This window comes from Diceros bicornis, chromosome 10, assembly GCF_020826845.1.
Source record: "Diceros bicornis minor isolate mBicDic1 chromosome 10, mDicBic1.mat.cur, whole genome shotgun sequence".
In the NCBI taxonomy this organism is placed as follows: domain Eukaryota; kingdom Metazoa; phylum Chordata; class Mammalia; order Perissodactyla; family Rhinocerotidae; genus Diceros; species Diceros bicornis.
In genome coordinates, this window is record NC_080749.1 from 25,382,093 (window position 1) to 25,403,661 (window position 21,569).

Here is a 21,569-nt window from a genome sequence, read left to right on the forward strand (position 1 = left end):
CACAATTAAGTAGAAAGCATCAAAAATTCAGGACTACGCTAACTTAAAATTAAATACAGGACTCAAAATACTAATAAACTTTGGTTATATGTTTAGATATGTATCAATATATGGTGGAAACTGCAATGTTTGGGAAGTTAGGAACTTGCTTTGTTTTGCTTTGGAAAAATCTATTAATTTCTCTGGGATTCAATGTCTTCATGTGCTGCAAAAAAGGTATGGTTAAAGCGATTTATAAGGTTATATTTGCAAGCAGTACTTGGGGAAACAACATAAAGCAACTGGATGCAAATTTAGAATTGAGATAAGATTGTTCTCAGAGAATTATACTACCTATTTAAATCTCATACATAAGATAAGAAATATGGTTTCTACATTGGCTAGATTTGATGATTGACGGTATAAACATATTTTAAAATGGATATATTCATCAACCTTGGGGCTGGGGTATGATAGTGTTCATCCTTGGAAGCCTGGAAAATATCTAAGAAGCAGCATTGTTCATCTTGTGGATGCACTTTGGAGGGAATGATGAGTCTAGGCTTGTGAGGGTTAAATAGCTGTTCTTCTTCTGAGTTTTGACTTGCACACAAATCTCTAATAATTCACTTCCAGGAGCAAAGATTTAACTTAGGAAATGAACAGATTTGGATTTTAGAATGATAACACTAACTATGGTATGGAGAACTTGGAAATGAAGATAGTAAGAATAAAGCCATAACTGGAGGAAAAAGATCAATTTGAAGGGGGTTTGTGGCAATCCAGAAAAGAATGGATGGTAACTTGATTTAGAGTAGGTACGTTTGAGAGCTCTTCAGGAGGTAGAATCCTCAGGATCTGATGACTAAATAGAGGAGGGTGGCAAACGAGAGTGAGTAGTCAAACATAGTACTCAATTTTTAGTTTATCTGTACCATTTGGTGAATGTTGGTGTTGTTCAATAAATAAAGGAACACAGCAGGAGGAGCAGGCTTAATAGAAATAATGACACAATTCATTTAAGGTACTGGTAAAACAACCATGTGGTGATATTTAGCAGGACAGTGGATAAATGTGTCAAATATAGAATAGGTTTCTGAATTGTAAATGTACAGCTGGGAATAATCAGAATATAGTTATTATTTGAAGTTTAGAAATAACACAGAGGAAATCAGCATTTAAAGATTGAATGGATAAAGAAGAATCTACAAAAAAGACTGAGAAGAAGTAGCCATAGTGGTTGGAAAAACACTAGAGAAGTGTTCTAACAAGAAAGTTGTAGTTAGCACATTTAAATGATGCTAAGAGAGTAGGTTTAGTGAAGCAGTGGTGGGTTTAGTGAAATGTTTGTAGTTGCTTATTATCAGATGAAGAAGTAGTAGTTAGTGTAGCCAACTCCTTCCAGAAGTTTGGCTTTAAAGGGGAGGAAGAAAGGAGGAAGTTGGGTGAATAAGAGGGCCTGGTTGTTTGTATAGAGAAAAACAGATACCTGAACACATATTTAAATGCTTCTGAGACTCATTCAGTAGACAAGGTAAGGTTGAGAATACTGGAGAGAGAAAAAGTAATTGATATAATGAGTTCCTTGAGAATCCAGAAAATGTGAAGGATTTGAGATCTAAAGCAAAATAAAAGGATTATCCTTAGACTGGAAGTGAGACAAATCTTCCATTTTAAGTGGAAGGGAGGAAAGGCTAGGCACAGCTATAGGTAGCTTTGTTAATTTGGTGGCCAGGTGTTGGAAAAAACTCATAATTTTTATTATTGCTGTGATGTGGAAGGTGAGGGAAAAAGTCAACTTTTTAAAATTTTGATATGGTTGATGGTAGAGAGAGATGATTAGAGAAATATGGGTAGATTGCTTAGAATCTTGAGTAATAGTTGAACTGACACTGAGACTTTGCAGTGACATCAATTAGAACAGTTCTATGATTTACTGCAAAAAAGCTTAACAGAACTGGTATAGCTTATATTGGCATCTCTAAGGACTAACAAACTCTAAGATACACATAAAAGCAAGTCCTTGGGGAGTCCACCAAGGTGAATATCACCATGTGAGACTTGTGACAGTACATATTGGCAATGGGGTGCCCCATGCTTTCAAACTTCTTTGATGTTCAGCTCTAAAATGGGCTAATTCCAAAAATAATCTCAGTTCTCAAAACCCATGAGATATATATCGATATTTCTATATCTATATAGAAAATATATTACCATTTAACAACTCTCTGCCTGAAAACAATAAAAAAAGATAATAAGTGCAGTCTGGTATTAAAGAAACTTATACGAATATTGGTATGAGGTGAGTGTTGGCTTAATTCAACATCAAAATCCATAGAATGAAGGAGGGTCGTATTCTTTCAGAATAAAGATTCTAATGACTAAATCTCATTGCATGCTCCATTTTACAATGGATTAAATTCAAACAGAATTTGCGAACTCTTGACATCCTCTGATTATTTTAGAAAACTCTATTTGTAGCATATAGGTCTTGTTAAAACAAAAAAATAAGTTCCCTAAGGTATCGCAATAGATAACGTTATAATTTTCCCCATAAGAGTGTTAGATATGCCACTATTTTTATTAAGAAGAAGAGAAATATAAATTAAATCCTAACTGTAACAGAAAGGCAAAGGTTTTGTGATAACCTACTAAAGGCTTCCCATGGACTATAAAGAATTTGTGTTTCAAAAAATGCATCAATGGGGCTACCATGACATCCTGAGTCTAACTTAAAATGCTTATTTTGAAATGTCATGAAGCACACAGTAACAACAGAAAAGGTATAATTTAAAGAGATTAGCTGGATTAAAATCCCAGTTCCCTAGTCATATTTTTGATCAGCTCCACAAGAAGTTATTTGAAAAATAGAAAAGTAGATATTAATTAACAGTAACCTATGTCTAAATACAACTGAGCCCTTGGCAGGATCAGAGAAATCTGGACAAGTGCATCATCACAGAAAATAAGCATCTAGAGAAATCATCTTAATTTTGGGTTGAGAGAAACTTTAATATATGATAATATTTTATAATTTCTATAAATAGTTTAAACATTTTTGATCTGACAATTACTAAAAAGAATACCTCTCAATCTTTTCAACCAAAATTGCTATAGAGTAAAGTTTGGGAGCTCAGGTGAAAACAAACAGTTTTCTTGAGCAACATATTTTACCTTTAAAAATGTGAATGCTGCTTTTAATTTCATAGTATTTTGGGTTTCAGTCTTTTTAAAGTAAACCAGTAAAATTGATTTACCTAGAAAATGTTCCATGCTTATCCTGCAGCTCTCTTACCTTCCAGCCCCAACACTTAGCCCCTGTTAGCTCATGTGTCCAGATTTGAGATGAATGGAAGTGAGATGTAACAGAGGAGATGTTTATTCTGGCATTCAATTTCCTCAGTGCCTTAAAGTACATTATCCAACACCGTTTCTTCCTGGGAGTAAATTAAATACTAGAAATCTGAACTTGGTCATGCCTTAAGGTACACCCATACAGGATCAAATACTGTAACCAACAAGATATTGCATTGGAATCTAATTACTTAGCAGCAAAAGAACCCAAGAAAAGTTAGAAGCATCAGTAGGGAGGAGAGGGGAGCTTTGACACATTTCTGAATGAGTGAATTAAAGGCTCTCAACTCTTTTTATTCAGTATGCTTAAACATTTAGTAGAATCATTTTAAATCTGAAAGACACCTCAGATTTCAAATACTATAATGTTCAATTTTTTACTGTAATATTTGATTTTTTAACCTGGAATCCTATATTTAAACAAATACTTTTTATGAAATCCAATATTAAAAAAATAGATAAATCCTGACAGGATTGCCCCTCCCCCCACCACACACACACACACACACACACACACACACACACACACACACTACACACCCACACTACATACTCTCTTTCCAGATATTTCTACAGCTCTTAAAGACATTTCACTGTGGTTAGATTTGAGAGTACGAAGAAACGAGCACAGAAAGATTCACAGAGATAAGACAAAAAACTAGATCTCTTGATTCTCATTTTAGTAAATTCTCTGTGCTGTTACATAGTTCAAATCCTATCACTCCCTCCTTTTTTTTTTTTGTAATATGTGAAGACTCCTTAAAGCCTTAGAAAACTTCTTATTATGCTTAATATTAAAACCAAGGTCTATAACATGAATCCTCAATTACTTGTGGTTCCTAAACAGCTAACGTGTCCCTCACCTCCGTGACTTCGTACATAATGATCCCACTGCCCCAATATATTTCCTCATTCTGTTTGCATACCTATTTCTTTTTTTTTTTTTTTCTGCTGAGGAAGATTCACCCTGAGCTGACATCTGTGCCAATCTTCCTCTACTCTGTATGTTGGTCGCTGCCACAGCACGTGCACCAATGAGTGGTGTAGGTCACGCCCGGGAACTGAACTTGGGCCACCCAAGTAGAGTGTGCCAAACTTAACCATTAGGCCAAGGGGCCAGCCCCTGCATACCTAATTTTGACATCAAGAGACTCACATTCCAAGAGGGGAAACTTAGTCAAATAATACAGAAGTAATCATGTTGGAAGGAAGACTATGACAACAGGAACGCAATCAAAGGGTTGCTAGCAAACTTCAAAAAAGATTGCAATTTGAACAGCATTAACTGAGATGGAATTGAAAGGATAGATATAATTTTTATTGGCAAATATCGAGATGGCAGAAATAGTAGAAGAATCAGGAAAGATGTTGAAAAGCGTGGAGGATACTGCTAGAATATTATTTTCCAGTTTGGCCAGCATATATGATAAAGAGGAGTAATAGAATATAAGACTGGGAAGGTAAAATGGGATCATTCTCTTGTAACTCTGACTGCTAGGTTAAATTATCTGTATGTAACCAGGAAGGAAGAGCTTTCAGTAAAGACTGACATAATAAGAGTTACACTTAAATAAGATGAACTTGGTAGCAGTGAGTAGGATGTACTGGAGACCAGTTAGGTAGCATTACATGAGCCCAGGCAAGAAGCAATGAGAGAAAGAACCAGTCACTGGTGACAGTGACTAAAGTTGAGACGATGAAGCTTATTAGCTGCTAGAAAATGGAAAAAAAATAAGTTAGCTAAATTGTTGTCCCAAAGTCTTTAATATAAGACTGTATATAAGAATTGTTGGTGCCAGAATGTTTACAAAGTTTGCTGTCTCTACAGTGCTCAGTTACAGGAGTGTGAGAACTTAACCAAAAGTAGAAACAGCTTTACAGAAGTTTAACCTTTTATGTAAAGTTCTCCATAATGCACTGCAGATTCCAAATGAAAACTGGGATTTCTTCTGCTGAATACAACAACACTTTATCAATTTTGGATGAAGATATTATGGACTCATAAAAATTTGATCTAATATTAAAGAAAGTAGAAGATATTTTTCCTTAGTGAATAGATATTTACAGAAGTAAATATTTTAGATGCATTTAAACTGTATAAATCCTGAATGCATGTTCAAATGCCTTGCCATATATGTCAGTATCTAGTATCATCTCTATTGATGATGTTCCAAATATTCTGAAATGTAAAGGCCATTGAGAGACTTGTGGAAGCAGGTTAAGAGAAATTTTGTTAAATAACTTATTTAACACTGTGAAAATAATAAAAATTACAGAATCTAGGGTCATTTTAAGCTTCATCCCGTAATTTCTTTGCTTTCATCTCATTAACTCTAAAGTAGTAACAATTCCTGCTTGAAATGTGGTGACTCACAACTATAAAGTTGTGGTCTGTCAGGCAATATTTTCACATAGCTGGGACATAATATACTACAAAACTAAAAGTTGTCTTCCAGGCTGACAAAAAAATGCGGGTCATTTTCTCAACCACATGGCAAGAAGCAAATTCGAGGCACAATCTATAACCTATATATGATCTAGCATTTGAGTATGTGGTATAGTATATATATGATATAGTATATCATATGTTGTTTCTATTCTTTCAGAGTAAAGCAAGCAATGTGGAAGGGAAAGGTACTCAGAAAACATTTTTGTAGTAATAGCTCCAGTGGCTATGTTCCCTGCGTTCTTCTCGTATCCCTTCCCCTGTCCCAGCTTCTAGTCCAAAGACAGGTCACGGTAGGTACTCAATAAATTCTTGCATTTTGGTTGCCTTTGTTATGCAAAGATAGACATCATACTCTGTAGGAAAATGATTCAGATTTTGTTTATTTAGAACAGGCTGTTATGTAACGAAACTAGAAAGAGTAAAGAGAATCATTTAATGATCCGATCCTCTGCCTCTAGCATACTCCACATTCTGCACAGCACCTTAATTGCCATTCTCTTATTTGCAGGCACATGTGCACACACACACACACACAAATACCTTACCTTGGTCACAGTTCTCTTCATCGCTGCCATCCACACAGTCATGAATTCCATCACACAGCCATCTAATTGGAATACAGTGGGCTTTATTTCTGCATCGAAACTGATCTTCCTTGCATTCAGTCACACAGTCCATCTGTTCAAATACAAATGAGCACTGCAGTTTTCATTAATGATAATGATACAGTCACAGGCAAGATCAACATGCAGCTGACAATACTGGAGATTTATTACGCTGTCGGCTTTCTTTTATTTTGATGTGATAAATATAACCTCTACAAATGACAGTGGGGTTTTAGTATATGGACAGCATGAAGATTCAGGTATTTGTTGAAATGATTATATTCATTGTATTTGTCCTAACATTTTAGACAGTGCTAAGAATCAAGATTCTGTCTCTTTACCCTATTTTCATTACATTTTTTCTCCCAAACCTAATTCATGTAATTCTGAGATTTTTTTGTGTGTGTGAGGAAGATCGGCCCTGAGCTAACGTCTGCCAATCCTCCTCTTTTTTGTTGGTCCTGGGCTAACATCCATGCCCATCTTCCTCCACTTTACATGGGACGCCGCCACAGCATGGCTTAACAAGCGGTGCACCGGTGCGCACCCAGGATCCGAACCGGCGAACCCCGGGCCGCCGCAGTGGAGCGCGCGCACCTAACGGCTTGCACCACCGGGCCTGCCCCCAGAGATTTTAATCAAATGATAGATTTTACCTCATCTGAACCATCAGCACAATCATATTCTCCATTACATTTCAAAGATGCTGAAATACATCCTCCGCTGGCACATATATATTCACTTGATGAGCAAGTAGGAGAAGCTGAGTATAATTATAAAGTTGAGATTTAGAGTCAGTAAAAAGAATGACTGGTTTGATAGATAAAAATATATATAAGCATATAAAAAAATTCATAAATAGTAATAAAAGTAGTTTATATTATTTAGACTATATTCAATATCTGATATTAAACATTCATTTAAAATGAACTTTACAACATTATTGCATTGTATTAAATATACCTCAATGATGTAATGGCCTGTTTGGTAAGTATTCAACTCACTAGACTAAAGAAAGAAAGGGAAAAAAAACTCTACATACTCCATCTCTTTGATTTTGAAGAGTTAAATGAATTTTTCATAATTTTAAATTAAATTATTTAAAAGACAAAAGCCTCAAGTTATTTTCAAAATTGTGATAGGATTTAGTGACCCTTGAGAATGTTGATTCACATATGTGTTGTATAAAGCTAAAAGTGGAAATCTTGGCATGGTCTCATAGACTGCACGATATCTGTTTTGCTGTGCTGACAAAAATGTCGTATTCACAAAAATTTTAAGAAGTATTTTTGTTTTGAGGTTTTAAATATGAATATATGTATAATTAACAGGGTCTACAGAATTTGAAGTATTCCTTTATGATCCAGAAAATATAAATAACATATGGATAAATAAGTCAGTACCAGTACCCAATCTAATTAATTGACACAGTAATTATGACAGCTGCCTTTGTCTATGGGTTTGAGTTTGCTAGGCTGCAGTCAATCCTCTGGGGTTCTGGGCCTAGTATTACACCACTAGGTAGCCAAGTGTACTTGCATAATGACTTTGTGGTCTGAATTGCTTAGTCTAGGGATGCTAAAAGACTTTTTCCTTGAGTTTTAATTCTTTTTAACTGGCAGTGTTTGCCTAGGGATCTGTGTTAATGACGAGTCTGAGAACACATCTGGATATGATCAACTGGCAATACGGACCATGGGACGGCACTGGGACATGGTAACGTGTATGCCTTATACTGTGGCCTAGTCTCTCAAAGTAATGCTTTCATGGTTAGACATAGATTATAGGGTGATTTTCGCCCAGTAATTTTTTTTCTGTAAGATAATGTTATTAAAATATCTAAGTATAAAAATTAAATTTTAATGAGCATATTTATAAACCATATTTAAGGAATAGAAATATATAAATTGGATGGGTTTTTTTCCCTATACTCTGGTTTTGATTCCTAATTTTATTTTGATTTTGAACCAAGACATAGATAGAAATAATATACGTATGCTTTTTCTCAGTTGGTACCACATTGAAACTACTACATTCTGTTTCATAACCTTAATTTCCATAACTGAAAATCCGACTTTTATCGTACTTATGGTTTCAACATATTTCATTTTGCTGCCTTGGAAAAATAATCCCAAATGGTGTGGAAAGATATAGAAACCAGAAAATCAAAATTTGGGGAGTAATGCTTGGATCTTGAACATAGTAACAATCTTACCTGCCAAAACACTTTCAAAACATACAAAGGGCACACCACTCAATTTATCTACAGATATTTCAGATTATTTCTAAAAAACAGTATATATGTGCATGCATTTGCCACTGTTTCTGCATATTATTGCTCAAATTTAAATTCCATCAAGTTAAAATACAGCGAAATTAAGCATCGGCTCAATCATTTTACCCGGCTCACAGGTTTTCTCATCGTCTCCATATTTACAGTCTTCGTGGCCATCACATTTCCATTTTGCTGATATACACTGACCATTAGAACACTGGAACTGACCTTTGGAACAGCTTGTCTCACAATTTCTCTGTCAAAAACAACAGAGATGAAATTAAAACTAAATTTTTAAACAAATGTAACCCAAAAGACAACTAGAAATCTTATTCATAGAAACCTAGAAGTGTGGATACCATGTCTGTCACATACAAGAAGCTCACATGGTCATGTTTAAGTCCATTGCTATGTGACATAATCATAACAATTTTCTACTTTTATTTGACCCTGTGAGTCATAATAAAACAAAGAAATGAAAAAAGGACATAAATTCCATGGTTTCGTACCAATTGAATTGCTGTGAGTAGATCATTCTTCAATAGATGGTTATGGTTATTTTAATAATTGTACGTGAGAATGAAGATTGTGGGGAAATAAAAGCGTTAAAAATTATTTCTAAGCAAATACATCCAGTTCGCTGGGAGTGGGGTGGGAGGATGGAATGTGAAACAAAGAATCCTAAGGCAAATCTGTTCTCACTGGCAAAACTTCCCCTAGTGTTCTTTCTTTTTCTTCCTCCCCATCTCTTTTCCTTTAGTTTAGTTGCTATTCATAATCCTTTTCTCTTCTGACATTTGTTCTTAAAGAACCATGAAATGAACTGTCACAATTGTCATCTCTGCTAGTTCACAAATAGATTTTATCTGGAAGTCAAACAAGACAGCAGATTTACTTTGGGGATGTTTCAATTCTTCATATGAGATCAATGCAAGGGACCCTCTAGAAATTTACCTTCCTTGGGGTCTGACCACTCTGGATAAAATGAGACACTCCAGTGAAATGTCTTGCTGGGATGATGTTTGTCTGTTGTTAAGAAATTTCTACTCCTGCCAAAATGTACTTGTCTGCTCATTTTATAAAAGGTGCAACAATCTCACAGCCTGTGAAACTCCCAGTGAGTGAAGCATGTTGGACTATTACCCCTTGCTTCTTCCCAGTTTCATCTCCATGTAAGCAAGGAAAGTTTACTTTCTAAATTCCTGTCATTTTCTCTTGCTGATGGCAGTTTAATTAGACTGCCTGCTAGACAATTGATTTTCTTCTTTCCTTCCTTTCTTCTTCCCTTCTTTTCCCAAGTATTGAGAGTTTACCAGTTGCCAGAGATTTTCTTAAATAAGAATAGACAGAAAACTAAGATTTATTCCCCGTAATTGATGAGCTCATAGACTGCTAGGAAAGGCCAGCACCTAAACCAATGATTGCAATACAATACATTGACTGTCAAAATAAATGTATACAGTTTTAAAGATATTGTTTCTTACTGTATTTAGGAAAAGCTTCACAGAGAAAGTTTTAACAGAAATGCAACTGCCAAAGAAAAGGCTTTCTGTATGTAAGGATGATTAGAAATGTGGTGTATTTGAGGGGTAAGCTATGCAACAGTAAATGGTGTAAAAGATATTGGAGAAATAGCCCAGTCACTGGTCAGGAGAAAGGATTTCATATGTTTTGTTTACCACTGTACTCCAATGCTCAGTATTGTGCCTGGAACACAGCAAGCATTCAACAAAAACTACTGGATGAATGAATGAAATAGCAGATGTAGAAAACAAGGAATTTAAATTAAAATCTCATGTAATTAAGCTCCACTAGGATAGGGATCATGTCACTCTGTATGGATAGGGATCACATCTATCTATGGATCAAGTATCTAATACTGTGCCATGATTATAATAACTGCTCAGTATATATTTGTAGAATTAATGAATGGTTATCTCAGCAATAAGACTAATTTAAGTAAAATAGCTCAACGACCAATGGCACTGGCGTATCTATATTGACAACAGTACAGAAGATGCTACTTCTCGATACTTTTTGTATCATCATCAGATTTCAACCTATAATAAATTGTAGTATAGTTGATATGTGTGTGTGTCTCTGTGTGTGTGTGTATTTGTAAGGTATTTAATTGTTATTTTAAATACTTAAAAATATACAGAAAAATCGAGAGAACAGAATAATGAACTCCATGTGCCCATCATGCATGTTTAATAATTGTCAATGCTTCATTATTCACATTTCATCCATTCTCCACCCCACTTATTAATATTCTGGATTATTTTAACATAACTACAATAGAATCAGAAAATTAACAATATCACAAAATTATCAAAAATTTCTTTGTTATTTGAAAGAGAAAGATAAATCAAGATCTTATACTGATTCATTTGAATTTAATATTACAGGATTTTTACTTACCTGTTTTGTTTCTACACTTGTGTTTCCTTTCTTTTACTTAAAATTTTTGAGTGCTAATAATACTAACATAATTAAGCATTTGAACTGTCTTAGTCTCAATATGTATGAGTTTCAAATTAATAAAACCAATACTATTATTAACAACAACTGTATGAATGCAGTTTAAGATTCCTTTGCATTTCTTTTTATCCTTACAATATATTGTACCAGATGCCGAAGCCAAATATTATATTTTAAAGTCACTTTAAATAATTCTTATCTGTGTATGCCACTAACTTGATGTACAATTACACTGATCTAAGCTTTTGGTTTCTATTTTATTGTTTCGACTAGATATTAACAAATTAATTATACTATCAGTTCACATTCATACAAAAATTTGCCCTCACAATTTTCTCTTTTGTTCCTAATGTGAGAGTATCCTGTATGTATTGCTGCTCTCCAGTAATTTGTTCAGTTCATCTTTTTGTTTGTTTTCTTGTTTGTTTGTTTTTTATCAATGCAACCTGTCATCCTAGACTTCAGAAAGAAAATCGAAATCAACTGCCTATAGTGTTAGCCACTTCATTACATATAGACTATGCTAAATGTCTGTAAATGTAGAGAAAGACCAACTTTGAGAGAGTTAATTTGATTCCCTAGGGACATTATAAAAATGTCTGGATAATGGAGATATATTCAGCCATCAAAGAACTATGTCCATGAACTTATGGCATGAAAGAAATGGTGTTAACAAGGACATCTACTTTCACATAAGTTTTTGAAGAAGAAGTGTTTGATTCTGTATATGTACTTTGGACATCTAGTGAATAACATGCAAGATGAAATCATAAGCCTTAAGCAATATATCCCCATCTCTTGATGTTTCACAGATTATACAGGGCTGGTGGAATATTTTTTAAAGAAAACAAAAACAAAACAGTTTCATGGTATGAATGAGTTTACATAAAATGTGTTTTCCTAACTGGTAAATATTCAATATAATTTTTGAATAAATGGATACTAAGTAAATATGTAGCTGGACATTGTAAGAATTTAATTCCCCTGTGGATTTTTTTAAAGTTTGTTTGGACTTGTTTTGTGAATAGCCTCATGAGTAAAAGTGACATTTTTTCAACTCCTCCTGAGAGACCTTTGCAACCTCAAGATTTAGGTTTTCTGGCCTTCAAGCGTGAAGTTAAATGCATTGGTTTCCAAAATCTAGGCTTCTGAATGTGATTAGGGAGACTTGTCCAAGAAAGTTAGAGAATGGAGAATTGTCCAATCCTAATAATAAAGCTTGAAGACTGGGAGAGAACTAGTTTGTGTGGGATCTGTAAATAGTAGAGACCTACCGTGCCTCCCAAAGAGGCACAAAATCAGTGGATACCTAAGGAAGTTGGACCTGAAACACAGACACCTCTAGAGCATCAAGTAAGTTTCTCTCTGGCCAAGCCTATAGTCAGTTGGAGGACCTTTATGAGGCGGGTGAGATAAGTACATATGCACATCACACAGAGCAGCAGAGCTCTAAGGAGTCACTGTACCCCAGAAGGAGACATGGTGCACACTGAGGACCGAAGATCGCGTTTTTCCTTCATGTCTCACTGGACTTGATTGCACAAGTGCTGTGATCCTGATATTAACACAGAAAATCATTAATATAGAACATCATGAAAAGTGACTATTATTGGGCTATTATCTTCTTGATATTGGAAAGTGAGAGCTTGGGGTCGTTTTAGATTTGATTGGGAAAAATATAACCATGTGTCATGTATTATTTTTAAGCATTATAGAGTAATTAATAGCTGAAACAGAAATACACAGGTGCATAATAAATTATATGAAGAATTATAAATGTTAGCACAATGTAAGTTTACAGAATTATCCAGAGAATTTCTAAACTTTTTCACATAAGCTGTGTGTACATAGGCCTTATTATAAATGGATTGTGATTCATCATCTAAGCAAAGCTGAACCTGTGGTTTCATGAAAATTGATGACCCACATCGAAGTCTATAAGATTATATCTATTGAAGAAAGAGACTGGGGAGAAGAAACTGTTTAAAATGCATAAAAAATATTAGTCCTGACTATAAATACTGCAGCAAATTTATGGGAACATTCACAGATGCCAAAGGCATCAGCTATAGGGAATAGGGTTTCCTATTCCCAACCCAGCCATTCACCACTTGAGGTAAAACAGACTATAAAATTAACTGTCAATAGTAGCACAAGAGCCATTCCCTGTGCTGGGTGTGTGCAGCACAGTGCTTAGATACAATACTCATCTTAGTGTGTCAGGAGCAAAGTGCATTTCAGAGCTGTCCTTGTCACCCTCGCTGCACTGAATAATAATAATAATTATAAATGTGATTCTACAGAACTGCTTTCTTTTTTTTGTTTGATTTTGCAAAGATGCCTACCTCATCAGATCCATCTGCACAGTCGAAATCTCCATCACACCAAAACCTTGAAGAAACACAGTCCCCATTGGCACAGAGAAAATCTTTCAATGTACAGGTCTGTGGCTCTGGGGACAGAAAAATAGCATAGGGTTATTCTATTATAGGCAACTGCATTCTAAAATTTATATGACATACAACATGAGGTAGCATTAAGAAAAAAGAGGTTAGCCAAGCAGAACCAATAAATTGTTTAGGAAAAATGTTTCATGAAGCATCAAGGGTACATAATATAATGATTTTTCTAATTTATTTTTAAAGTCATGAATAGAAAGTAGCATTACAGATACAAATTGAAAAAAACACAAAAGATAAATAGCCTACTGTTTAATAAAAATACAGCAGCAAAGTAAAATAAAAGGCATAAAAATCTACATGTTATAGTACTATAGTTTTTTCCAGTTGTTGGAATTCTAAATCATTTTATGTATTTTATTTAAGTAAGACATTTTATGGCTCTGTGTACCCATGGGGCTGTTTATTAATGGAGGAATAAGTCTAGTCTTTGGTTCTTGATGTTTTATTGTGACCTAATGACCTTCTAATTCTTTGATTTTGTCCCCAGAAAATCCAGAGTTCATAGAACAAGAAAGGTTTATAGGGGTATTACTGGACATGCCTGGATGGATAACGGTTGAAGAGACAGAAGGAGATTCTTTTTTGAAAACTGCCTCCTTGTTTATGCAATTGTTTGCTTATGTCCTAGATCATTTACCTGTCATTTTAGATAATTTTCCAGTTGTTGATTTAATTATGCTTCACCATATTCCGCATAGGACATAAGCCAAATAGTATGACTTGCTACTTGGCTTAACTCCTAAGCGAAATATGTTTCATCTGGACAATGAAGTAGGATTTCAGAAATTCGTTGCTGCAAGTAATCAATACGAGTGCTGGAGATCAACTCTTGTTTAGTTTTTGTTCTCTAAATAGAACTGATACCTGGCATGATGAAAGACCCCTTCTTGTTCTCTCTACTCATTGTCTGTATTTATAGCTGTCTCACACGCACTAATATTCTTATTCAAATGAAGTAGGACTAGGTAACAGAACTTAAATTTAAGGAACATCTACACGAAGCGTAATTATCTGCATAAAGATTGTGAATAATTCAGCCTACATTTGAATATTACTCTATATAATCTCTTGGTTTCTAGCTATAGGGTAACCTCTTGAATGTTTGGTATCATGAAGGCTCCTACATTTCTATATAAAGATCTCTTCTGACAACATTGGAACTACTGTGGAGAGTGTAATATGTATCACAGCATTTTGTTTTGCTCTGGGAGTTACTTTATCTTAAAATATGAACTTCCAGCTCTGAATAAGACAAGACGCTATTGAGTAGAATGGGAAAAAGCCACTAACTGGACGATTCCCTTCATATCTCAAAACTCCTTTCAGCGAGCATGACAATAGCGGTTTCTCTTTTTGTCTTTGTACTATATTTACATATTTTATGCTTTAGTCTTAAAAAACTTTATTAATAGAATATTACTAATTATAACAATAATAATAACTACCAGCTGCTGATTGCCTTTTTGTTGTTAGGCCCTAGATGAAGTTAATGCTAAGTACTTGAATTAACTCATCAATTAATTCTAACAACTCTATAAGGTAGGTGCTATTATTGGACCCTTTTTTAGCTGAGTAAATTGAGGTACAGAGAGGATGAGGAACTTATTCTAAATCACCCAGCAGGCAGAAGAGCTAGTATCGAACTTGAACCTAGACAACCTGAAACCAGGGCCTATACTTTTTACTTCTAGGCCATAGCATTTCCTCCCATACCACAGAGGAAGTAATAAGTGCTCACGTATTACAGAGATTAACATTAAAGCCCAGAGACGTCAAATCAACTTGTCTAAGGCACATGGCTAGCAATGTATTTCACTTAATAATGATACAAGGGAATCCTTTTTCTCGTATCATCTCTCCATACTGAAGCCATTTCACTCCCCTTCTGTTTGCAGACACATGCAGTTTTATTCTTAGGGAAAAGAAATTATAGTGAAATTTATAAATTAATGAGTTCTAATAATTATAATATTAATAATTATATTTATATAGTATAATTGTTATAATTATATTATAATATTTATAGCTATAATTATTATAATTAATAAATTAATGCTCAATTTTTTAACAATGGAAAATAACAATCAAAAAAGATTTTCATTAAAAAAATAATACATTCAAAACATAGTGTACTTAGATCTCTAAAAAACATCAGTAGAAACATTTAATTTCATGGGTTTGGGGGTATCTGAACAGAACAGTTCTTCGTTTTACATTCTAATTTGTCTTTATCCTAATTAAAAGCGAGTGTGCTCATCTTGGGCTAAACAACAGTGACTTCCCAGGCTTTGACACATTTTGCCATAGGGAGGGTTGGATGTTGTTGATGTAAGGTTATAAAAGTTATATAGCCAGTAATTCAAGGTATTTGCCCAATAGTTCCATAGAACACTTATACCATAGAGATTTGTCCTAACATTGTTAATTATTCTGTTTCAAAATGGGGGCAGAGGGATTTGTTGGGAAATGTTTTTTTCAGTGCAAATGGAAATTCTGTACATTTCTATCATGTTTTTTAAAATACAAGCAAATCTACTTCTGAATAATAATCATGAATTATTTATACATACACAAACGTCATCAAGGAATGGGGTAGCTAGTCCGTTTTTAACTCTTATCTACATGTCTCAGAATCTTTTGCCACTTAAATAGCTCAAAAAAAAAAGAAAACTCTCTTGAGGAAAATGTAATTTAGTTATGAGAGAAGGTTCTAAGAGATTGTATTCTCTTATTGTTCATCTTAACTTTGATCTTTTCTAGATAAGTAAAAGACCCATTTTTAGACCTTGATATGACAGTTAGCATTTTTCTTGTAAAAAAGAACAAAAAATGACTATACCTGGAAGAAAACCCATCTGGAAAGAAAATTTGAATATGATATTTTCCCCAGGGTTTCTAAAACATTTTTCCCATACTAACTTCCCCTGATATTACCTATGTCCCAGCCCTAGAGTAAATAAGAAACCCCATGCATGAACAATTAACCAAGTTTCCCATAAATCTCAGCTAAACATGCCAAACCAACAACGAAGAAGCCTTTACAGGGCATGTTTTGGAAGGCTGATCTGGATTCTAGAACAAGAATAAAAAATAGGAGCATCATATAGATTGGTCACTTCCTTCGATACCAATGGGGGCAAAAACATACAGCCTCAGAATTGAAAAGAGCTTTGGAAGCCATCTTGCACAAAATCAAAGAAACTAAGTTCAGAAAGTAAAAGTGACTTTCAAAATTACAGAGTTGGTGGCAGAGCAGAAAGGCTTCCAGACTCCAATTTCTCTGCTAAGTATACTATCATAAACCCTTGATGACAAGTTCAAAAGTTATATGGATGTGGGTGTGAGCATCTGAGAATTTTTAGAATACAATTAGTATAACTGACATGCTATACAAATTGTCTTCTGATATACATTCAGTGTCAAAGTACTAGAAATTCAAATAAGGCACATGCAGTTCATCTCTCTATGGAAACCTTAATCTAGTTGATCAAATTATTTGGTACTTTTAAATCTACTGGATTGTAAGTTACTTCTTAACAACAGAATGATATGAAGTAATTTATTTTGCACATCAATTACTTAGAAGGCATACATGCCATATATATTATACTTGTTGCTGATAAAGATAGTATAGATGTTGAGATTTCTCAAATATTTCCAAACTTTTGATCCAAATTACAAAATAACTCCAATAACAATGAAATTTTCTTGTTTTTAAGAGCAGAAATCACTGCTGAAGCAAAGTGTCCCTGCTGAACACTTAACAAGGGAAATGCTCAGCAGATGATTATGAAATGACAATGGACTAATTATCCTATGTAGACATAAAAAAGTAGAAAGCATATTAAATTTAAAACATAGCTGGCAGTTAATTGTTCCAATACTATTCAAACTCTTCCCATATCTATACCTGGAGTGTTTCCAAAACAAATTAAAAAGTAAATTCATTAAATCAGATTCATAAACAAAGAAGTCCAAAAGCAATTTAAAAAATACATTGCTAATATTATAAATAGATGTCAAGCACTGTGCTAGACCCTGGGACATAGCCTACTCCCTAGGCTATCTCCAGATATTTAAATAAGAACTCAGATAAATGTGATAAAGAAATGAGTGAGGCAATGGAACGCAAGTGAGTGTTGGGTGGTGGAATGTGGTCATGTAAAAAAAATGTTCCTGTTGTTTTTTAACTATAAAGCTGATTTACTATCTCTGGTATGTTTCACTACTTAATAACAGCTAACAATAACTACCAAATGTGAACCAAAACACACACCACTGACAAACGATATTTAGAAAATATAACAGTATACCACTGCCCTTTGGGTATATCATTGTCATCTCTATGTATTATAATTGTGTGAGATAATAAATATAGTCATAATTACAATATATAACATTATGTATATAATTAAAATAGTTTTATTATAATTATATATATAATTATACAGATAATAGAATAGATAATAAGAAATTGGAAATACCTTGATAGTGTTTTAATACAACAATAGTATATTTTCTAAGACTGACTTCTATATGACTCATCTCTTGGTGCTCTCTATAGATATATCGTATTCTTTTCTCATTCTTCATAGACTCAGTTTCTGTCTAGGTAGAACTGCTGGTATTTTCAATGTTTAAACCTTCCCATTTCTTCTGGCCTATTCAAGATGATATCTTCAATTATCTAGATCCCTTCATCCTTCCTCTTACATATTCTTACATGTTTAACATGTTACCAACTCTGATATTGTCCCCTGTGTGCCTTCTATTGTTCCATGTCACAACTATAGTATGCTTCATTCTTGTTCATTGTCGTCTCTCCTCTGCAAATTCATCAATCTTACTTGTCTTAGGCCACAAGCTCAGAATGAATAGGAACTAAAAAAGAATCACATATAATTGGGGATTTTACATTGCAATGCTTCATACTGCAGCCACTTTCCCTGCTTTTTCTTAAGGGCTCTGTGGCTACAATGATTTATTACTAAGTTTCTACAGTAACAAGTGAGAGGCAATGTACTTTCCCCCTGCTTTCCTGCATCAAAGGCTGATTTTTAGGAGTTGTCAGCAAAATGATACTCAGCCTCTTAGGAAACTCCAGCAGGCTATCTCAACCCTTCCTTCCTCTCCTTCTTTTCTTATTACAGGACTAACCTAACGTCTCACACAATTTCAATTACCACTTGAATAAAGAGTTTTCCAAGATGTTAGTCTCTAGTGTTGCCTTCTCACCAACCATCTCTTGTCCTGAAATCCTTCAGAGGGCATTTCCTCTCAGGTATCTTATTGATAATTAACATTAAATGTATCCAAAACTATGCAAAGTAGTTATCTGTATATATGAATTCTGAAATACAAATTAATTGCTTCTTTTTTGTATTTACTCTTCTATTCATCCACCCTCACTCCATTAGATTTTTATTTTAATCATTGGACAGAATCTGAGAAGCTGTCATATAAACTTTTTTTTTTTTTTTTTTTTTTGTGAGGAGATCAGTCCTGTGCTAACATCTGCCAATCCCCTCTTTTTTTGCTGAGGAAGACTGGCCCTGGGCTAACATCCATGCCCATCTTCCTCCACTTTACATGGGACGTTGCCACAGCATGGCTTGACAAGCAATGCGTCGTTGCGTGCCCGGGATCCGAACCGCAAACCCCAGGCCGCAGCAGCAGAGCGTGTGCACTTAACCACTTGCTCCACCGGGCTGGCCCCTAAACTTTTATTAAATTACCGATTAAACGAATCTAGAACACTCTAACGACTCTCTGCAATGTTCTTTACCTTTCTAAAGACAATGATCAGTTGGAAGATATCTATGTGAAAAGGGAGTAATAAAGGTTCCTGTATTCAGAATATCCCATAATTATAATGATCCAGAGATTTCATACTGAATGTACCTGATCCTCAAACAGTGATCAGATTATATTTTGAAAGTCATTCAAAACATTAGTTGATACTTTGCAAACTGAATATCCAGTTTATAAGGCTGTGACTCTACTAATTGTATGCTTTTATATAGTATATCCCTAAACTTCAATACAACAATTTCTGTTTCTCCTCCTGTGTCTTGGGAAATGAATGCTTTTAGTCCAGTGTATATGAGTAGACTTACTGTTATCATCAAATCCTTTTTGGAAGTAGCAGAATATAAATATTTAATAAATGGAATTCGATTGTTATCTTATTTTAAACATGATTATATTGCTTTCTTTGTTTAAACAGCAGTGTAAGAAAGTAAGAAACATATTTAGAAATTAATGTTAGAATATAGAGACACTGTCACAATTTTATATACTGCCATACTTTTTAGAAAATGAAATTGTTGGATAATTATCATTTTTTAAATTTATTACATAAAAAGGTAGGAGATAGATGAAAGATAATAGTGTTATTCTGTTTTCAGAGAAAAGCATCCTGAATACATATGATGTTCACCACTCCAGAGAGAATAAATGATATTTCACTGAAAGATGCTCATGGGTGAATTTGTAGCGTAAAAGGATCTGAGACTGAAATGAAATGAATACCATCCGTTAAAGAATGATATGTTTTGTACTGTCTCCACATCATTCAGCTCTTTGTATGAACTTGCATCAGGGCTTCCTTCATTGCATACTAATGAGTTGCATTAAATTTCATGATACTTTCATACCAATTTTGATAACAGTAAGAAAATAACTCTCAGGATGAGCATTTCAATAATTCTACCATTTGAGATTCAGCTCAATTTAGTCTGAATATTCTTGTCCAAATGTGAATATATGTATAAAAATGTGAACCGTGGGACAGATAGGTTCAAATTCATACCGTAACTGAACTAAAAATTGCTATCCTGCCCATTGAATAGGCTGTCAAGCTCGTAACATTCTCAAGTAAGTGTCACTTACTACAGTTTTCTTCATCCGAATTATCACTGCAATCATTTTGGCCATCACACCGCCAGTGATCTGGAATACAGTTATTGTTTTTACACTGGAATTCATGAGGTCCACACGTCTTTTTATCTGTAAAGGAAAGAACCAGAGTTTGCATTGTTGACTTCATGAAGACGTCCCTCACGGCATCCTCACAGCCAGGCCAAATCCAGGGTATATGATATTTCCTCACACACTTTAATTCAATTATTAACTGAGAAGCATCCCTAGGAAAAACTGAAGTCAAGTGCTGAATATAATTCATCTTTCTGCCTTGTTTTATGTTGTTATCAGTCATGCTTTCATTGCAAGCTAATTACAAAATAATTGATTGGACCAGCCACACGAAATCAACACAAATCAATCAATAAAAAAATATCAAAATTATCCAAAACTACCTTTCTCTTTAGGACAGTCCCTCCCTAAGCCACCTCCTCTTTCTGTTATAAAGCAGAAAAAAGAAATGATTACTAATCATACTCTGAGGTTGTCATCTTGTCTTCCTCCCTAAGAAGTTCTTACTCATAATCTACCCTTGGTCAGCTGCTCTAAATTCATAGATTATAGTAGTGCCTTATGCGTACAGACCTTGAAAATTAGCAAAGTGCCATCTTGCTTGAACCTCTAAACTATCCCACTGAGTACCAGTAGAAGTATTAGCTAGCCCTTCACTTTACAAATGACAAAACAGAGACTCAGAAGTTTAGGAACTTGATGAATTTTCTCTACAGTAAATGGCACAGCCAATATCAAAAAAAGTCTGTTTTACTCCTGATTTAGTGATCTTTACAATAAATCTACTACATCCATGAGCCAGAATCAGAATTCATGCAATAAGAATTTATTTAAAGTTTAGGTCATATATTTTTAATTTTCATAAGAGTAATATCTAACTGTATATAGTCTAAAGCAGTGCTTCTTAAACTTTAATGTTCTTACATATAAATCACTTGGGAATTTTGCTGAGATGGAGATTGTGATTGAGTAGATCTGGATTTCTAAGAGCTCCCTAGTGATAACATTGTCCTTGGTCTATGAAACACACT

At 34.3% G+C, this 21,569-nt stretch overlaps 1 protein-coding gene across 1 annotated transcript in view; it reads right to left on the reverse strand.

Annotated features, from left to right (window-relative positions):
• LRP1B (LDL receptor related protein 1B) overlaps nt 1-21,569 on the reverse strand; it is a 1,024,768-nt gene that overhangs the window by 131,397 nt on the left and 871,802 nt on the right. Inside the window, exons 64-68 of the mRNA XM_058548897.1 lie at nt 20,497-20,613; nt 13,489-13,595; nt 8,789-8,918; nt 7,044-7,150; nt 6,328-6,460 (exon numbers count right to left, since the gene is read on the reverse strand). Of these exons, the coding sequence (XP_058404880.1) occupies nt 6,328-6,460; nt 7,044-7,150; nt 8,789-8,918; nt 13,489-13,595; nt 20,497-20,613 (594 nt within the window). The remainder of the gene's footprint in view (nt 1-6,327; nt 6,461-7,043; nt 7,151-8,788; nt 8,919-13,488; nt 13,596-20,496; nt 20,614-21,569) is intronic.